The sequence below is a fragment of the Chiloscyllium plagiosum genome, chromosome 12 (genome assembly GCF_004010195.1).
Source record: "Chiloscyllium plagiosum isolate BGI_BamShark_2017 chromosome 12, ASM401019v2, whole genome shotgun sequence".
Lineage (NCBI taxonomy): Eukaryota > Metazoa > Chordata > Chondrichthyes > Orectolobiformes > Hemiscylliidae > Chiloscyllium > Chiloscyllium plagiosum.
The window spans coordinates 5,824,114-5,840,707 of record NC_057721.1 but is presented as its reverse complement, the minus strand read 5'-3'; the positions used below and the strand labels follow the sequence as shown (position 1 = coordinate 5,840,707).

The following is a 16,594-nucleotide window of genomic DNA, read 5'->3' as shown; positions in this document are numbered from 1 at the left end:
TTAGTAAAATGATTTGAATTCTGTGGCTTGCATCAATAGCTTGACGTATCGTAATTCTTAACTGCACACATGAAAAAGAGGAGCTGAGTTTGGAAACGGATCTTACTGATATTCTAAATGGGACAGAAGTCATAAAAATAAATTTCCCTAGGTGGTGCAGCACTCCATTCAAATTCATTTCACATTCAAAACAAACAAAAAGTGTATGTTACCTTAATTAAATTAAGGAAGTAGCTAGGGTGATGTACTATATATCTGAAAAACTAAACTTAAGTTGTTGAAATAAAATCATGCACATTAAAACCCAAAAACTTGCAGATCTAGGGTGAATAAGGTTAGCAACATTCATTGCATCAAATGATGCAGAACAATATAAATATAAAACAAATTCTCAACAGGATATGGATTGACTATTTTGATAGTTTACACAGAATGACATTGAAAGAAATATCAGTGTTAAGTCCATAATTTGTTCATTGCAATGCCTTGTGACAAAAGTTTTGAGCTCAAATTAGCTTTATTATAAAATATTGTTTTGACCTAGATTTGACTGCCACCAAGAAAAAAAACCTTGATCAGGGAGCTCAGATCTGTCGAGTTTCCATAATCCCAAGAGAGCACCATCTAGTTTCTAAAATCATTTGTATTAGCGGAAAGAAAACCATTGTTACAAATGGACTGAAAACTTATAACAGTTAATTTCACATCAGTTGTCCAGGACCGGTCATTAATCATAGTCAGATGAGTTATGACAGATATGCGAGAATTGCACATGGCAGACAGTCATGACAAACTATAAGCTGATTTCCTGGTGGGAATAGTTACCAAAAAAAGCAGGAAAAGATAGGAAAACTGTGATACTCCAAATTAGCATAATTAATTGAGTCCCGAATTTGTCATAGTTTGATTTATTTATTAGTTTATAGTTGGTGAAGAACAATTTCAACTTTATTTTCACTCTGTGGTGGAATTCTGCTTTGGTTAAATCTGGTAAGGAAGCGAATCATTTTGCAAAATGGAATAATTGGATTGAGAAGTTTAATGAAATTACCAGCTGTAATAATACAGTAACTTTCTAAGAATTCTATATAATGAAATATATAGAATTTTAATTCATAATTTTCAAAATCTGGTCACAACGTGTTAAAAATGTATTTAGTAAGTTGCAAGCAGTAGCTTGATTTAGTAATGCTAAATGGGGGACAAATGTTATAGGGGGCTTTAACTGTACAAATATTGGCTGGAAATACTATAGTTTGCATACTTTAGATGAGTCAGATTTTGTCCAGTGTATGCAGAATGGTTTCCTGACACAGTTTGTAGACAAGGTAACAAGGGGTGGGGCCACATTGGATTTGGTACTGGGTAATGAACTGGGCCAGGTGTTAGATTTGGAGGTAGGGAGCACTTTGGTGATAGTGACCACAATTCGGTTATGTTTACTTTAGCGATGGAAAGGGATAGGTACATACCACTGGGCAAGTGTTATTGCTGGGGGAAAGGCAATTATGATGTGATTAGGCAAGATTTAGAATGCATAGGATGGGGAAGGAGACTGCAGGGGATGGGCACAACTGAAATGTGGAGCTTATTCAAGGAACAGCTACTGTGTGGCCTTGATAAGTATGTACCAGTCAGGCAGGGAGGAATTGGTCGAGCAAGGGAGCCGTGGTTTACTAAAGAAGTTGAATCTCTTGTCAAGAGGAAGAAGAAGGCTTATATTAGGATAAGACATGAAGGCTTAGTTAGGGCAACTAAGAGTTAGACGTTAGCCAGGAAAGACCTAAAGAGAGAGCCAAGAAGAGCCAGGAGGGGACATAAGAAGTCTTTAGATTAAGGAGCAAGGAAAACCCTAAAGCTTTGTATAGGTATATCAGGAATAAAAGAATGACTAGAGTAAGATTAGGGCCAATCAAGCATCGTATTGGGAAATTGTGCGTGGAGTCTGAGGATATGGGGAAGCGCTAAATGAATATTTTTTGTCAGTATTCACACTGGAAAAAGGCAATGTTGTCGAGGAGAATATTGAGATATAGGCTGCTAGACTAGATGGAATTGGGTTCACAAGCAGGAGGTGTTAGCAATTCTGGAAAGTGTGAAAATAGATGAGTCCCCTGGATCAGATGGGATTTATCCTAGAATTCTCTGGGAATACAGGGACGAGATTGCAGAGCCTTTGGCTTTGATTTTTATGTTATCATTGTTGACAGGAATTGTGCCAGAAGGATAACAAAGTATATCCCCTTGTTCAAGAAGGGGAGTAGAGACAACCCTGGTAATTATAGATCAGTGAGCCTTACTTTGGTTTTGGGTAAAGTTTTGGACAAGGTTATAAGAGATAGGATTTATAATCATCTAGAGAGGAGTAAGTTGATTAAGGATAGTTAACATGGTTTTGTGAAGGGTAGGTCGTGCCTCACAACCTTATTGAGTTCTTTGAGTTGGTGACCAAACAGGTGGATGAGGGTAAAGCAGTTCATGTGGTGTATATGGATTTCAGTTAGGCGTTTGGTAAGATGCCCAACGGTGGGCTATTGTACAAAGTAAGGAGGCTTGGGATTGAGGGTGACTTAGCAGTTTTGATCAGAAATTGGCGAGCTGAAAGACAGAGGATGGTGGTTGATGGGAAATGTTAGTAGTGGTGTCCCGCAAGGATCTGTTTTGGGGCCACAGCTGTTTATAATTTTTACAAAAGACATGGATGAGGGCATAGAAGGATGAGTTAGTAAATTTGCAGATGACACTCAGGTTGGTGGAGTTGTGGATGATGTGGAAGGATGTTGTAGTTACAGGTTACAGAGGACACATAAGCTGCAGAGCTGGGATGAGAGGTGGCAAATGGAGTTTAATGCGGAAAAGTGAGAGATGATTCACTTTGGAAGGAGCAACAGGAATAAAGAGTACTGGGCTAATGGTAAGATTCTTGGCAGTGTGGATGAGCAGAGAGATCTCGGGTGTCATGTACATAGATTCCTGAATGTTGCCATCCAGGTAGATAGGGTTTTTAAGAAGGCATATGATGTGTTAGCAATTATTGGTAGAGGGATTGAATTTCGGTGACAGGAGGTCATGCTGCAGCCGTACAAACTGCGGCCGCACTTGGAAAGGGTGCAGATATTTACTTGGATGTTGCCTGGTATGGAGGGAAGGTCTTATGAGGAAAGAGGACTTGAGGCTTTTTTCGTTGGAGAGAAGAAGGTTGAGAGGTGACTTAATTGAGACATATAAGATAATCAGAGAGTTAGATAGGGTGGACAGTGAGACTTTATTGCTGGAACAGCACAGCAGGTCAGGCAGCATCCAGGGAACAGGAGATTCGACGTTTCGGGCACAGGCCCTTCTTCAGGAAGAAGGGCCTGTGCCCGAAACGTCGAATCTCCTGTTCCCTGGATGCTGCCTGACCTGCTGTGTTGTTCCAGCAATAAAGTTTCAACTTTGATCTCCAGCATCTGCAGACCTCACTTTCTCCTGGACAGTGAGAGCCTTTTTCCTCAGATAGTGATGGCAAGCACAAGGGGACATCGATTTAAATTGAGGGGTGATAGATATACGCAGACGTCAGAGGTAGTTTTTTTGACTCAGAGTAGTAGGGGCATGGAACACACTGCCTACAACAGTAGTAGACTCGTCAACTTTAAGGACATTTAAATGGTCATTGGATAAACATGTGGAATAGTGTAGGATAGATAGGTGTCAGAATGGTTCCACAGGTTGGTGCAACATCAAGGGCCAAAGGGCCTGTATTGCGCTTTAATGTTCTAAATTTTGACCTATTAGCTTTCAATGAATGTTATTCAGGTCTTTGCAAATGTTACCTTGTACCAAAAGGCAGAATAACTCACGCATTTAACCAGAATGTTTGCTTTGAACCCTGAAGGGCCTACATATTTGATTATTTGTAATGAAAGTCTGTTATTGTTGACATGGTTTTCGGAAGAGGCTTTAATTAAAAGTTACAAAAATGACAATCCGTGTTTACTAAATTGGATGAACCTTTTTAAAAACTGGTCTCAATAATTGCATAATGACAAAATCTTTTTATTTTTCTGTAGACACAATGCCGTAATTGGATGAAAACTGGCCTTTGTCCATATGGGAACACTTGTAGGTTTACGCATGGATCCTCACCCAGAGCTAAAGGATATAGTGCCACATACAGAAGGTAAAATATAATTGATTTATTAATGAAAAAGGTTAAATATAATGACTCAGCTAACCATTTTGTCAATTGGTTACCTTGGTTTTGTCGATTGACCCCCCCCACAAGGAAACGACTGTATTTATCTTACCCATGCCCCTCATGATTTTATAAACCTCTATAAGGTCACCCCTCAGCCTCTGAAGTTCCGGGAAAAACAACTCCAGCCTATTCAACCTCTCCCCATAGCTCAAATCCTCCAACACTGGCAACATCCTTATAAATCTTTTCTGAACCCTTTCAAGTTTCGCAACATCTTTCTGATAGGAAGGAGACCAGAATTGCATGATATTCCAACAGTGGCCTAACCAATGTCCTGTACAGCCACAACATGACCTCCCAACTCCTGTACTCAATACTCTGACCAATAAAGGAGAGCATACCAAACGCCGCCTTCACTATCCTATCTACCTGCGACTCCACTTTCAAAAAGCTATGAACCTGCACTCCAAGGTCTCTGTTCAGCAACACTCCCTACCATTAATTGTATAAGTCCTGTTAAGATTTGCTTTCCAAAAATGCAGCACCTCACATTTATCTAAATTAAACTCCATCTGCCACTTCTCAGCCCATTGGCCCATCTGATCAAGATCCTGTTGTAATCTGAGGAAACCTTCTTTGCTGTCCACTCCACCTCCAATTTTGGTGTCACCTGTAACTTACTAACTGTACCTCTTGTGCTCACATCCAAATCATTTATGTAAACGATGAAAAGTCGTGCACCCAGCACTGATCACAGGCCTCCAGTCTGAAAAACAGCCCTCCACCACCACCCTCTGTCTTCTACCTTTGAGCCAGTTCTGTATCCAAATGGCTAGTTCTCCCTGTATTCCATGAGATCTAACCTTGCTAACCAGGTTAGATCTCATGGGGAGCCCACGGGGAGCCTTGTCAAACGCCTTACTGAAGTCCATATGGATCGTATCTACTGCTCTGCCCTCATCGATCCTCTTTGTTATTTCTTCAAAAGACTCAATCAAATTTGTGAGACATGGTTTCCCACTCACAAAGCGTGTTGACCATCCCTAATCAGTCCTTGCCCTTCCAAATGCATGTGCATCCTGTCCCTCAGGATTCCCTCCAACAACTTGCCACCACTGACATTCGGCTCACTGATCTATAGTTCCCTGGCTTGTCTTTACCACCTTTCTTAAACAGTGGCACCACTTTAGCCAACCTCCAGTCTTCTGACGCCTCACCTGTGACTATTGTTGATACAATATCTCAGTAATAGGCCCATCATCTAATGGATTTTATACATACATGATATATTAATATTTTTTTATAAAACCTGTTCCAAATCACCTTGAGTAATGCAACAGGAGATTTCCTGTATCTAAATATTTATTTATAACAAGTGATACTTTGTCTGCCATCTATTCACCTAAATTTGTTCAAATTCCACATGTACAAATCAGGAAGATATTGTACCTGTCACCAAGTAATGTACAGGCATTCTGTTTTAAATTTTATAAAAAGTCAGCATTACCCACTGAAAAGTGAGGGAATGAATACGTTTGATGCTTGAAATAGTTTTTTAAAGGAATTTAAGATATTCCAGGACTCTGTCCTAGCTAGTTAAAAATACCACAGTTATAAGAAAAACTTAGAAAATTTGCAAACCTGTTTCTTTCTCATAAATTCCCCAAATCCTGATTCACACCATCGATGTATCTTGAATTTCTTAGAATCAGTAAGTATGATTGGACAATGCCACAATGTGCTTGATAACATGACAGAATACAGGGAGGCAAGGAGGAGACACTGAGTTGCTACATGAGTCAAATTTCTTATGACAGTGAAAGACTGGAATGTGTGAAACCTCAAATTTATTCTAATTTGAAAAACCCAATTCCTCCTTGCCAGCCACAAAAAAAACCTCCTTCATTATCGTAGACAAGTTCAGGAATTGTTATCCTTGCAAATTGACAGGAATATATAGGCGACTAGAACCTGGAAGATGGGACAAGAAACCAAGAGCCAAAAGCATGGACCCAGAGAGTGGACTGGAGTTAAATGGGATTTTCAGTAGTTTTGTAGATTAACTGCCTTCTAAGTAAGGTTTGGTCAATATTGATTATAGCTTGGTGCAGTAAATGTCCTAAAGTGTTGTGTGATTCTTTACATTGGGAAATTCATTCCTTTTTTTTAATCATTATCAGTCTACGCAGGGATCATAACTTGAGGAAGCTTTGTGAACAGTAAAGATTTAAAAGAATAGTTGAAGACTTGCATGTTAGGTTGTAGAAGAAATGGAAGTCTCAGGGAGTGTGTGTGTCTGTGTGTCAGCAAAGGCTATTTAAAATCATTTTTGAGGTATTATTGATATTTGTTCTTGCATTCATTAGATCATCAACAGTGTGGAGTATTAAGGGGGAACCACTATTTATACTCAAAATAAACAAAACTCAAGATGTTATAACTGGCAACTTTGGAATTGAATTAGTGTGAAACTCAAGTGGTTCTGACAGATTTCAAACAGTGAGAGATTGATAGTGTAAGAGCATATTAGTGCAAACAGCTTTTATCACAACACATGGAATCTAATCAATCTGACTTTTATGGTGAGTGTCGACTTGCTCTTCTGCTTTGCCCAATACTGAGTTAGCTTTAGCATCTTGCTTTGTGTAACATGTTAGTAGCAGAAATAGATTCCCTGTGCCCTCTACCTCAATAAAAGAGTGAGGATGAAGAAAACCAGTCCTGATGATTGGATTGTATAACTGCAAACTGAAGTAGGAAAAAAATTACAAATGTGGATGAGAATAAGGGAAGCGAAAGGCAATTACAAATGAAAGCAAGAGATAATTGACTTGCTGCACTGTTAAGGAACTAGATGGAAAGAAGAAAGTGGTGCTAATGACCATTGAGGGAAAAATAAGTAAGTTAAATCATATTTCATCTGCCACTGCTTTGCCCACCTGACCAGTCATGATGAACATATTCTCAGTGTTGCTTTCGGCATTCAACATTATATTTACATAAGGCCTTAACATAGGAAAATGTGCCATTGCACCAGGAAAGAGTAGCAAGAAAGTCATCTGCAAAAGGAATTGCTGAAAATAAAAGACAAGGGAAGAGGGATGCCTAGTCACTCAGCATCCTTTTACAGCTAACCATGTTAAAATATTTGCTCATCATTTTGAGTGGAAATCAGCTTTTGTTAATGGAGTAACGAAGAGGAATTTTGTATAATAAAGCTGGAAGAATGACATGGTGAAAGAACAAATTAGGCAATCCAGGCACACCACATTTTACATGACCCTTGTTTTGAATTGTGAATTTGTGACCGAGTTGAGCATATTATCCACAGCAATCAAGTATGGCTGGTACTTATGCCATTCAATTCCCCTTTACCCTATGTTGTCCATCCTTCACTGGAGAAATGCCTGGCCTTTCCAATCCAGCAATTTCATTGAATGTGCAGTAATGATCCAAACACACTCATCTTATGTAGGAAGAAATGACAGGATGAGGAGAGTTTTTCGAAAATATTTTCCGAAGTACATTATGATGTCATGGTTAAAATTGTTACGACCTCAGAATTGTTATTGTGATCTCATAAGGTTGTATTTTCTCCGAGGACAGTGAAATTTATGACTAAAAACCCTTGAATGCAGAGTCCCTTTCATATGAAAGGAATATTTGTTCCCATCTGTGAGGGCAACTGAATATCTAACAAGTGCCACAGATTCAAATTAGCTGTAGGCTTTCAATTTTGAACGGTTTTCACAACTGTTGGCCCATTGTGCATATAATATTACAATATAAATTGTTAAAGATGTAAAAATGCAAGCTTTTAAAACAAATGAGGGCTATAATCTGTGTTAAGGGTGCAGCAGTTTTACTTTCATACATTGAAGCTTAAAATTGTCAACTCTGAGATGTGAGAATCGTTCTAAATTACAGTCCCAGGGTGATCCTGCTATTCAAGCCTGCCAGACACAGCCAGGATATTATCGTTTAGGTGAAGGCTGCCCAGTTTAGGTGAGCCCAAATAGATACCTCTAGCTAGAATATCTTACCTTGATAATTGTAAGCGCTGAAATAAGTGTTTGTTTTATAGATTGGCTGTTATTAAACTTTTTAAGTATCAAATTGCCTATAAACTGAAGCAAAAATTTGAAGCCCCTTCAGGTTAATAGTATTGTAGTATCCTGGATTAATGGTGTCCCAGCCGATAATCTGAAAAAGTAATAACTTCAGAATGATTTGCTTGGATGTGCTTGACCTTCTGTTGCTAAGTTAAAGTTGAGCTTAGTGTTATCAGTTATTATCTACATTTATGGCATTTAAATTAACTTGATGTTTAATTGCATGGGCCATGTTATCCATCAATAAATATATCATCTGCATGTCTCTAATACAGTGGTTGTGCATGCCCTGTTGCCTGTGTTTTGATCTAAAGATTAGAAACAAGAGTCCCTTAGGAACATTTCTGCTTTGCATCAACAGAGAAAAGTGTGTTACTTTATTTTGTGGGTATACAGATCTCCAGAAAGGCCAACTGGTGATTTACGAGAGAGAATGAAGAACAAAAGACAAGATGTAGAATCTGAGCCACAGAAGAGAGCCCAGGATGAGAGTTCATCTCCAACAAGGGTGAGGGCGATGCCTATTTCAGAATTTATGAAGTTAACTGACAAATATTCCAATTAAGGTTGACTCTTACATGTTTAGGCAATAATTTTTGTTTCTAAATTTAAAAAAAAAGACTCATTGAGAGTTTTTTGGTTGTTGAGAAGGATAGCTAAAGTGATGGTTAGTAGCATGAAATGATGCTTGACCTTTTCGAAAAGTTTTCATGTAGAATAACTTGATTCCCTCTTTTGGTGTAATGCAAGCTAGATTTAATTGCTTTGGAATTTTGGGATCTTTGGAAATTTATAACAATTAAAGCAATTCAGTTTATTTCTTGATATTAATGTTTTCGAGGAAGTTGAACTAAAATAATCAGCCCCAAAAAATTGTGATTGAGACTTGCTGTGTTGGTAGATTTAGATGCAGAAACCAAAATGATGAAGAAGTAAATCAAAGCAAATAACTTTGCAGAAATGCAGTATGTTGTTTTGTAATACTGTACAGTGAAAAGCATTCTAATTTTATTTAGAGAGATGCCTCAAGGAGCAGACACAGGGAAAAAGAAGATGCTAACCTCAAAATTACAAAGGAACGCACCCCAGAAAGTGAGGAAGAACCAGCTGATTGGGAAGCAGGCAGGGATGGTAAGTCAGATGCCATTTCTATAACCAGAATCGATGTGCATTCAAACATGGCATTAATAAAAGCATTTTGCAGTTGAGGTCACGATTAGGAACTTTGCTATATCAATAGATTTAGCAAATGCAATAAGACAGTCTGAACAAGGAAACAGTTCAAAATGAGCCAAACAGAAAACAAAGTTTCTTTCAAAGAGTTGAGCATGATTTCTCCAAATATGTGGGATTACTCTGTTCCCCATGGGAACATTGCATATGTCTGTAGGATTCCACTGAGAGGGAATAATGAGTAGTGATTTAACAATGAGAAGTAACTTTTTCAAAATTGTGATTTAACTTCACTAACTGAAAGGAAGAAATGTGAATTACTCATCCATGTAGTTATGTGATGACTGGCTATTGACATTTTTAAGAAACAAAACAGTGGTTTTGTCTTACCAAGGACCTAGGACAAGGTGATGAAGAAGTAAAATGAAAAGTTAGAAATTAAGGATGGAGGAAAATAGATTTTGCAACTCTTGTCGGAAAAGAGATGGGTGGGGTTGAGGGCAGACACTGAAGAATATAGGAAGGTTCAGAAGCATTTCTAAAAATATGGTTGAGGGTCAGTGAGGATTCTGGGAGAGAGTCCAATGGAAGTATTTCACATAGTGATATCAACGGTTTTTCACTACTATAACAGCTAGAAGAACTTGACAACCCTAAAGATTTATAAAGCTGGGAAAGAACAAGAATACTTAATGACTTTCATTGAATGTTTCCTCAAAATGCCAGAAAAGAGACAAGTAATGTGATTTCCACAACTATTGTCCATTCTAGTAAGATTAGCAACTTCAATGTAAACATGATGGATGTTCTGGATGTAGCACAGTTCTGCCATTCTAGAAATGCCACCCAGATGTCCTTGCAGGGTTTGTGCCTGCCGATTCCTTTGATTGCGTTGTTTTCTTTGGCAATGGATCAAGATTTTAAAAGAAACTAAATATTGCTTTTTTGAGAAGTTCTACCTGCTTGGCTTGGTGTTCCAGGTACACCTCACTTCTGTCCATCTGGAGTTGGCATGCTTCTGCTCATTCAATGCTGGCCTCGAAAATTGCATAAGCTGCTTCTAAGCCATGGAATTGTGGACCCCAAATACACGGAGATGCTGTCCTTCTGGTGGAGTTTGCTTCAAGGAACAGATAAAACAAACTCCCTGAAACAGAGAAGACTTGGCACAACCAGGTCCCTGCCTTTCTCTAATGTGTTCTGCTAGTCTCCTTCAATGGTATTTTTGAAGTCACAAATCTTAAGGAAAATCCTGAGGTGTTTAAAGACAACAAGTTTCTTGAGGTGACATCAATTAAGAGGATGTCCTAGAAACATATAGAATAAGTGGAAAATACCATTTGGTCCTTTCGGCCTTCTCCACCATTCAGTACAATCACAGCTTATCTGTTTGTGTTTCAAATCCCATGTTTCTATCTTACCCCAATAGCCCTTGATCCCCGTGCCTGACAACAATTTATCTACCTCTGCCCTACAGATTATTAAATTACCTCATTTTTACTGCCTTCTGTGTCATAAAATTCCAAACCTTATGAGAGAAAAAAAGAACTCTACATCTCTGACCCCCGAGTTCTGGACTCGCTGACTGACAAGAAGAAACATCCTTTTCACATCTGCTTAGTCAAGACCAATCAGAATCTCAAGCACTTCAATCAAGTCATCCCTTAGTATTCTAAATTCCAGTGGAAACAAGTCCAATCTGTCCTTGTAGACTACCCGCTCATTCCAAGTGCCAATCTAGTAAGCCTTCTCTGAACAATCTCCAATGCCATTGTAGCCTCCTTTAAATAAGGAGACCAAAATTGCACACTGCATTTGAGGTATGGTCTCACTAATATGCTGTATCACTGGATACCATCCTTTTTTGTTCTGTTAACTTTGTTGAGTACATGCTGTGCCTGAATACTAACTTTTTGTGACTTGTACACCAGAACATTCAAATCCCTGTACACGTTGGTATTCTGCAGTTCTCTGTTTAAGTAATTGCTATTTTTTAATCTTTCTATGTCAATTAGTACATGGTCCTCTTGCATTGCAAAATAGCTAATATATTATCCATTTGCAAAAAAAAAAGTATAGTCAGAACAAACCAATTAACTGTAGACCCATCAGATTAAATAGCTGGCTGTCAATGGTAACCTTACGGTATCTTGGATGACTGAATAAACTGAGTAGCAAATTCTATTCAGAAGGAGATAGTTGCTGATCAACCTTGTTGACTTAATAAGTGAATTCCCAACTGTATTTCAGAAAGACCTATTTCATTCCTATCCAACTCTGAAAGGCCCACAAAATTCCACTCAGTGTTGGAAATTCAGAATAACCAGTGGTGGTTGAAAGATTGCTTAAATGGTATCAGTGGTGGGAAGCAGAATGCTTGAGAAATTGGCGTAAATACAGTTTCTGACTGAGAACAACTTATATTGATTTTATATGTTGTGCTGGCTTGCTTCTTGATCTGCAATATAAAAACAATTTTAGATGCAGAAGCTTTCTTGAACAAGTTAGATATATATGCGGTATCAAACTTTAGTGAGGAATTAAATGAGTTTTATAAATTGTGTAAGTAATACAAAGAACGGCAGTTAAATTTAAATGCAGAGGATGGATGTAAACGTATACACAAACAAGTGTTAGAGACCTAGGAGTATAAGCACCCTTGCCACTGTACTGCACTGCAGTGACTTGACATGCAATCAAAACAGCAAGTGGAATGCTAATAGGATATGACTCTTCAGGAAGTCATACCTAAACTGTAACCTTTGATTCTTTCAAAACAATGCTGCTCTTATTTTGAGCTTCTAAACTGAATCAGGGCATTTTACCAAAGCTAAGGTCACATATTTATTTTGCAAGTTAAATATCTAGTTATGAATAGGAAGCTTTAAAAATATGTAGGTTGTTTGAGATATTGTTTTTCCACCTTAATAATTTCAGTAGTCCTGACTCCATTGTGGGAGGAGATGGTTTGGCGAGGTTATCAAGACTATTCATTTCTTATGCGTGGCTGTTGTTCTATCATGGTAATATTATGTGTTTACAGATTCTGATAATGGAGATATTAACTATGATTATGATCATGAACTGTCCCTTGAGCTGAAGCGGCAGAAAATACAACGGGAGCTGATGAAACTTGAACAGGAGAACATGGAAAAAAGAGAGGAAATAGTCATCAAGAAGGAGGTTTGTGAACATGGAAATGTCTTTTGGTTAGAATCTCAGTGGCAAGACCTAGACATCATAATGAGTCAAAGCATGCTAACAATGTGACATGTTTTCCAATACTTAATACTAAAGGTCTCTTGTTGCCACAGCTTAAATTGAATATATTATGATAAACATTGCAAACATTTTTCCGGTTTTTGAACTTTTTATTGTTTGTATTTATAAAAGTGTAGTGGAAATTGATCTATTTGTGAGCAGGTGTTCAAGGATTAATTGAGGAGGAGTGTGCAGTTTTCCAGTTAACCTGATACATCTCGGCAGTTTGATATTTCATCTTTTGAAACAATATCCTTATGTCTATGCTGGCTTTTTTGTGGCTGTTGTTTCTTGGCATACTCTCCAAATGAGTTCCAAAACTCAATATCCCTGAAAGCATTTTCACATTTCTTAAAATTTGACTAAATGTTATGTAATAACCTAAGTTAAAGGGAGAGAGGTGTGTGCTTATTTCCAAACTGTTGGAGTTACTCACTTGTCTCCACAGGATCGCGTCTCAATTTTCAATAAGTAATAGTAAATCATTACAAGCCTCATTCAAGTTTCAAGCGATTGTTAATTTATTGAACAATTAATGAGCAAATGTGTGGCAATCTAACATGGGCATGAACATGATAGAAATCCTCTCAAATGTCTCCTCAAAAAGGAAAGTGGTTAAAGACTGCGGTTTGTTTGCTAAGCTGTTGTTTTGTAATTTCTGTTTCTCGTACATATGTTAAGCTTCTTAAAAATTCACTGTAAGTTACTAAACTTCCCAATCACAAAGTTTGTTTATACCTGAAAGTGTGTGTTTGACTTCTTTCTGAAGCCTGTTAGCAGGTAAAAAGTAGTGGCAAAATAAACTTGCAGCAGAGGTAATTAGAGGTTACAGTTGTAAATGACTATATATATATGATTACGGCACAGCTATTAGACCATTGCAGATTCATTTCTGTTACAAATGTTAACATCTGAGACTAGATTTTAAAATCAAATATATATGATATGTTGCAGATTTCTCCCGAACCAGTGAGAACTAAGCACTCCCCATCTCCAAGAAAGACAAGCAAATCTCCTAAGCGTAGAACAAGTCCCAAGTTATCTTCATCTGGTAAGAAGGAGAAAAAAGGATCAAGGTTTTCATCGCCTGTAGGAGACCAACAAAGGTTGGTGTGACAGTTTTAAACTGTATTTTTAATATCAGTACACCCGTACCACTGCAAGTGGTGGGTTTTATGGTTTGAGTAACTGTCCTTCTAACTGGGTCACCATAGGTTCCTAGTATACAATATCCTTTAGGAGTACAGTGAAAAGCTTTTATGATGTCTGCCTTTTTATGGCAACATCTTAGGTACAAAAACCCATCAAATACAGCTTTCAATATATTTAATGGCCCAATATCTGAGGGAAGTTCAAAACGTGCCCCAGGGCTGGTTCCCCACATGCTGCACCGGAACTTGTAGCCCATGTGCTGCTCCGGGGCTCACTGCTCCGGGGCTCACTGCTCACAGTGTTCAGGGGCTGGTTCCCCATGCCCTACCCCGGGGCTCACTGCTCACGGTGTTCAGGTGCTGGTTCCCCACGCCCTACTCCGGGGATCACTGCTCACAGTGTTCAGGTGCTGGTTCCCCATGCCCTACACCGGGGCTCACTGCTCACGGTGTTCAGGGGCTGGTTCCCCATGCCCTAGACCGGGGCTCACTGCTCACGGTGTTCAGGGGCTGGTTCCCCATGCCTTACCCCAGAGATCACTGCTCACGGTGTTCAGGTGCTGGTTCCCCATGCCCTAGACCGGGGCTCACTGCTCACGGTGTTCAGGGGCTGGTTCCCCATGCCCTACTCCGGGGATCACTGCTCACGGTGTGCAGGGGGTGGTTTCCTACACCCTACCCTGGGGCTCACTGCTCACAGTGTTCAGGGGCTGGTTCCCCATGCCTTACCCCAGGGATCACTGCTCACAGTGTTCAGGGGCTGGTTTCCCCACGCCCTACCCCGGGGATCATGGCTCACAGTGTTCAGGGGCTGGTTCCCCATGCCCTCCCCCGGGGATCACTGCTCACAGTGTTCAGGGGCTGGTTCCCCATGCCCTAGTCCGGGGCTCACTGCTCACAGAGTTCAGGGGCTGGTTTCCCCACGCCCTACTCCGGGGCTCACTGCTCACTGTGTTCAGGGGCTGGTTCCCCATGCCCTACCCCAGGGCTCACTGCTCACGATGTTCAGGGGCTAGTTCCCCATGCCCTACTCCGGGGCTCACTGCTCAGTGTTCAGGGGCTGGTTTCCCCACGCCCTACCCCGGGGCTCACTGCTCAGTGTTCAGGGGCTGGTTCCCCATGCCTTACTCCAGGGCTTACTGCTCACAGTGTTCAGGGGCTGGTTGCCCACACCCTGCTCCGGGGCTCACTGCTTATGGTGTTCAGGGGCTGGTTCCCCACACCCTGCTCAGGGGCTCACTGCTCACAGTGTTCAGGGGCTGGTTCCCCACGCCCTACCCCAGGGCACTGCTCGCAGTGTTCAGGGGCTGGTTCCCTATGCCCTGCTCTGGGGCTCACTGCTCACAGTGTTCAGGGGCTGGTTCCCCACGCCCCATCCCGGGGATCACTGCTCACGGTGTTCAGGGGCTGGTTCCCCACAGCCTGCTCCGGGGCTCACTGCTCACAGTGTTCAGGGGCTGGTTTCCCCATGCCCTACCCCAGGGCTCACTGCTTGCAGTGTTCAGGGGCTAGTTCCCTACGCCCTGCTCCGGGGCTCACTGCTCACAGTGTTCAGGAGCTGGTTCCCCACGCCCCATCCCGGGGATCACTGCTCACGATGTTCAGGGGCTGGTTCCCCACGCCCTACCCCGGGGATCACTGCTCACGGTGTTCAGGGGCTGGTTTCCCCATGCCCTACCCCGGGGATCACTGCTCACGGTGTTCAGGGGCTGGTTTCCCCATGCCCTCCCCCGGGGATCACTGCTCACGATGTTCAGGGGCTGGTTTCCCTATGCCCTACCCCAGGGATCACTGCTCACGATGTTCAGGGGCTGGTTCCCCATGCCCTGCTCCGGGGCTCACTGCTCACGGTGTTCTGTGACCTGTAGACCACATGCTGTACCAGGGCTCACTGCTCACAGTGTTCTGTGACCTGTAGCCCACATGCTGTACCAGGGCTCACTGCTCACGGTGTTCTGGGACCTGTAGCCCACATGCTGTACCAGTGCGTGCTGCCCATGGTGTTCTGGGACCTGTAGCCCACATGCTGTACCAGGGCTCACTGCTCACGGTATTCTGGGACCTGTAGCCCACATGCTGTACCAGGAATTTGTTGCCGGTGCCTGCTGCAGAGCCAGTATTCGCTCCTGTTGCTGAGGGGAGAGAAGAAGAAAAAAAGGGTAAACAAAGGAAACGAACTGGTCGAGCAGAGGAGCTCTGACAAGAGCATCCTACACTGCCATCATCTTGACCACATTTTTATCATCCCTCAGATATTGGGCCATTGAATATGTTCAAGGCTGTATTAGATAGGTTTTTGATCAACAATGGAATTGAACTTATGGGGGACAGACAAGAAAATGGAGTTGAGGCCATAATCGGGATCAGCAATGAACTAATCAAATGAAAGAGCAGGCTGAAGTGGTTGAATGACCTACTCCTACATTTTTAAAATGGGCCAGCTTAGAATCTCTCCCTTTCTCAATTGTGTATCTGCAAAGACGGCTGCTTTCTCCAAGTAAGGCTGCAATTTAACAAAAATCAAATTTCCTTTTTGAAACAGAGTGATGGAGAAACTCAGCAAATCTGGCAGCTTTGGTGAAGAGAAAAAGGAGTTGAAATTTTGATTCCAATCTGACCGTCCTTCAGAACTGTGATGTGTTTTATGCTTTTGAAAAAGGTTGGGGAAGGAACCAATGGAACAGTATGGAAAAGATTAGCATGCACAGGAGATTAGA

The 16,594-nt window shown here is 41.0% G+C and overlaps 1 protein-coding gene across 12 annotated transcripts in view; it reads left to right on the top strand.

Moving 5' to 3' along the window:
- zc3h13 (zinc finger CCCH-type containing 13) overlaps positions 1-16,594 on the top strand; it is a 93,040-nt gene that overhangs the window by 16,816 nt on the left and 59,630 nt on the right. For 11 of the 12 annotated variants that reach the window (XM_043700336.1, XM_043700329.1, XM_043700335.1 and 8 more), the window contains 5 exons: positions 4,053-4,162; positions 8,689-8,800; positions 9,309-9,423; positions 12,509-12,648; positions 13,681-13,832. In XM_043700336.1, coding sequence (XP_043556271.1) covers positions 4,053-4,162; positions 8,689-8,800; positions 9,309-9,423; positions 12,509-12,648; positions 13,681-13,832 — 629 coding nt within the window. Of the gene's footprint in view, positions 1-4,052; positions 4,163-8,653; positions 8,801-9,308; positions 9,424-12,508; positions 12,649-13,680; positions 13,833-16,594 lie in introns of those variants that run through there. The other variant, XM_043700337.1, reaches the window with a different exon arrangement.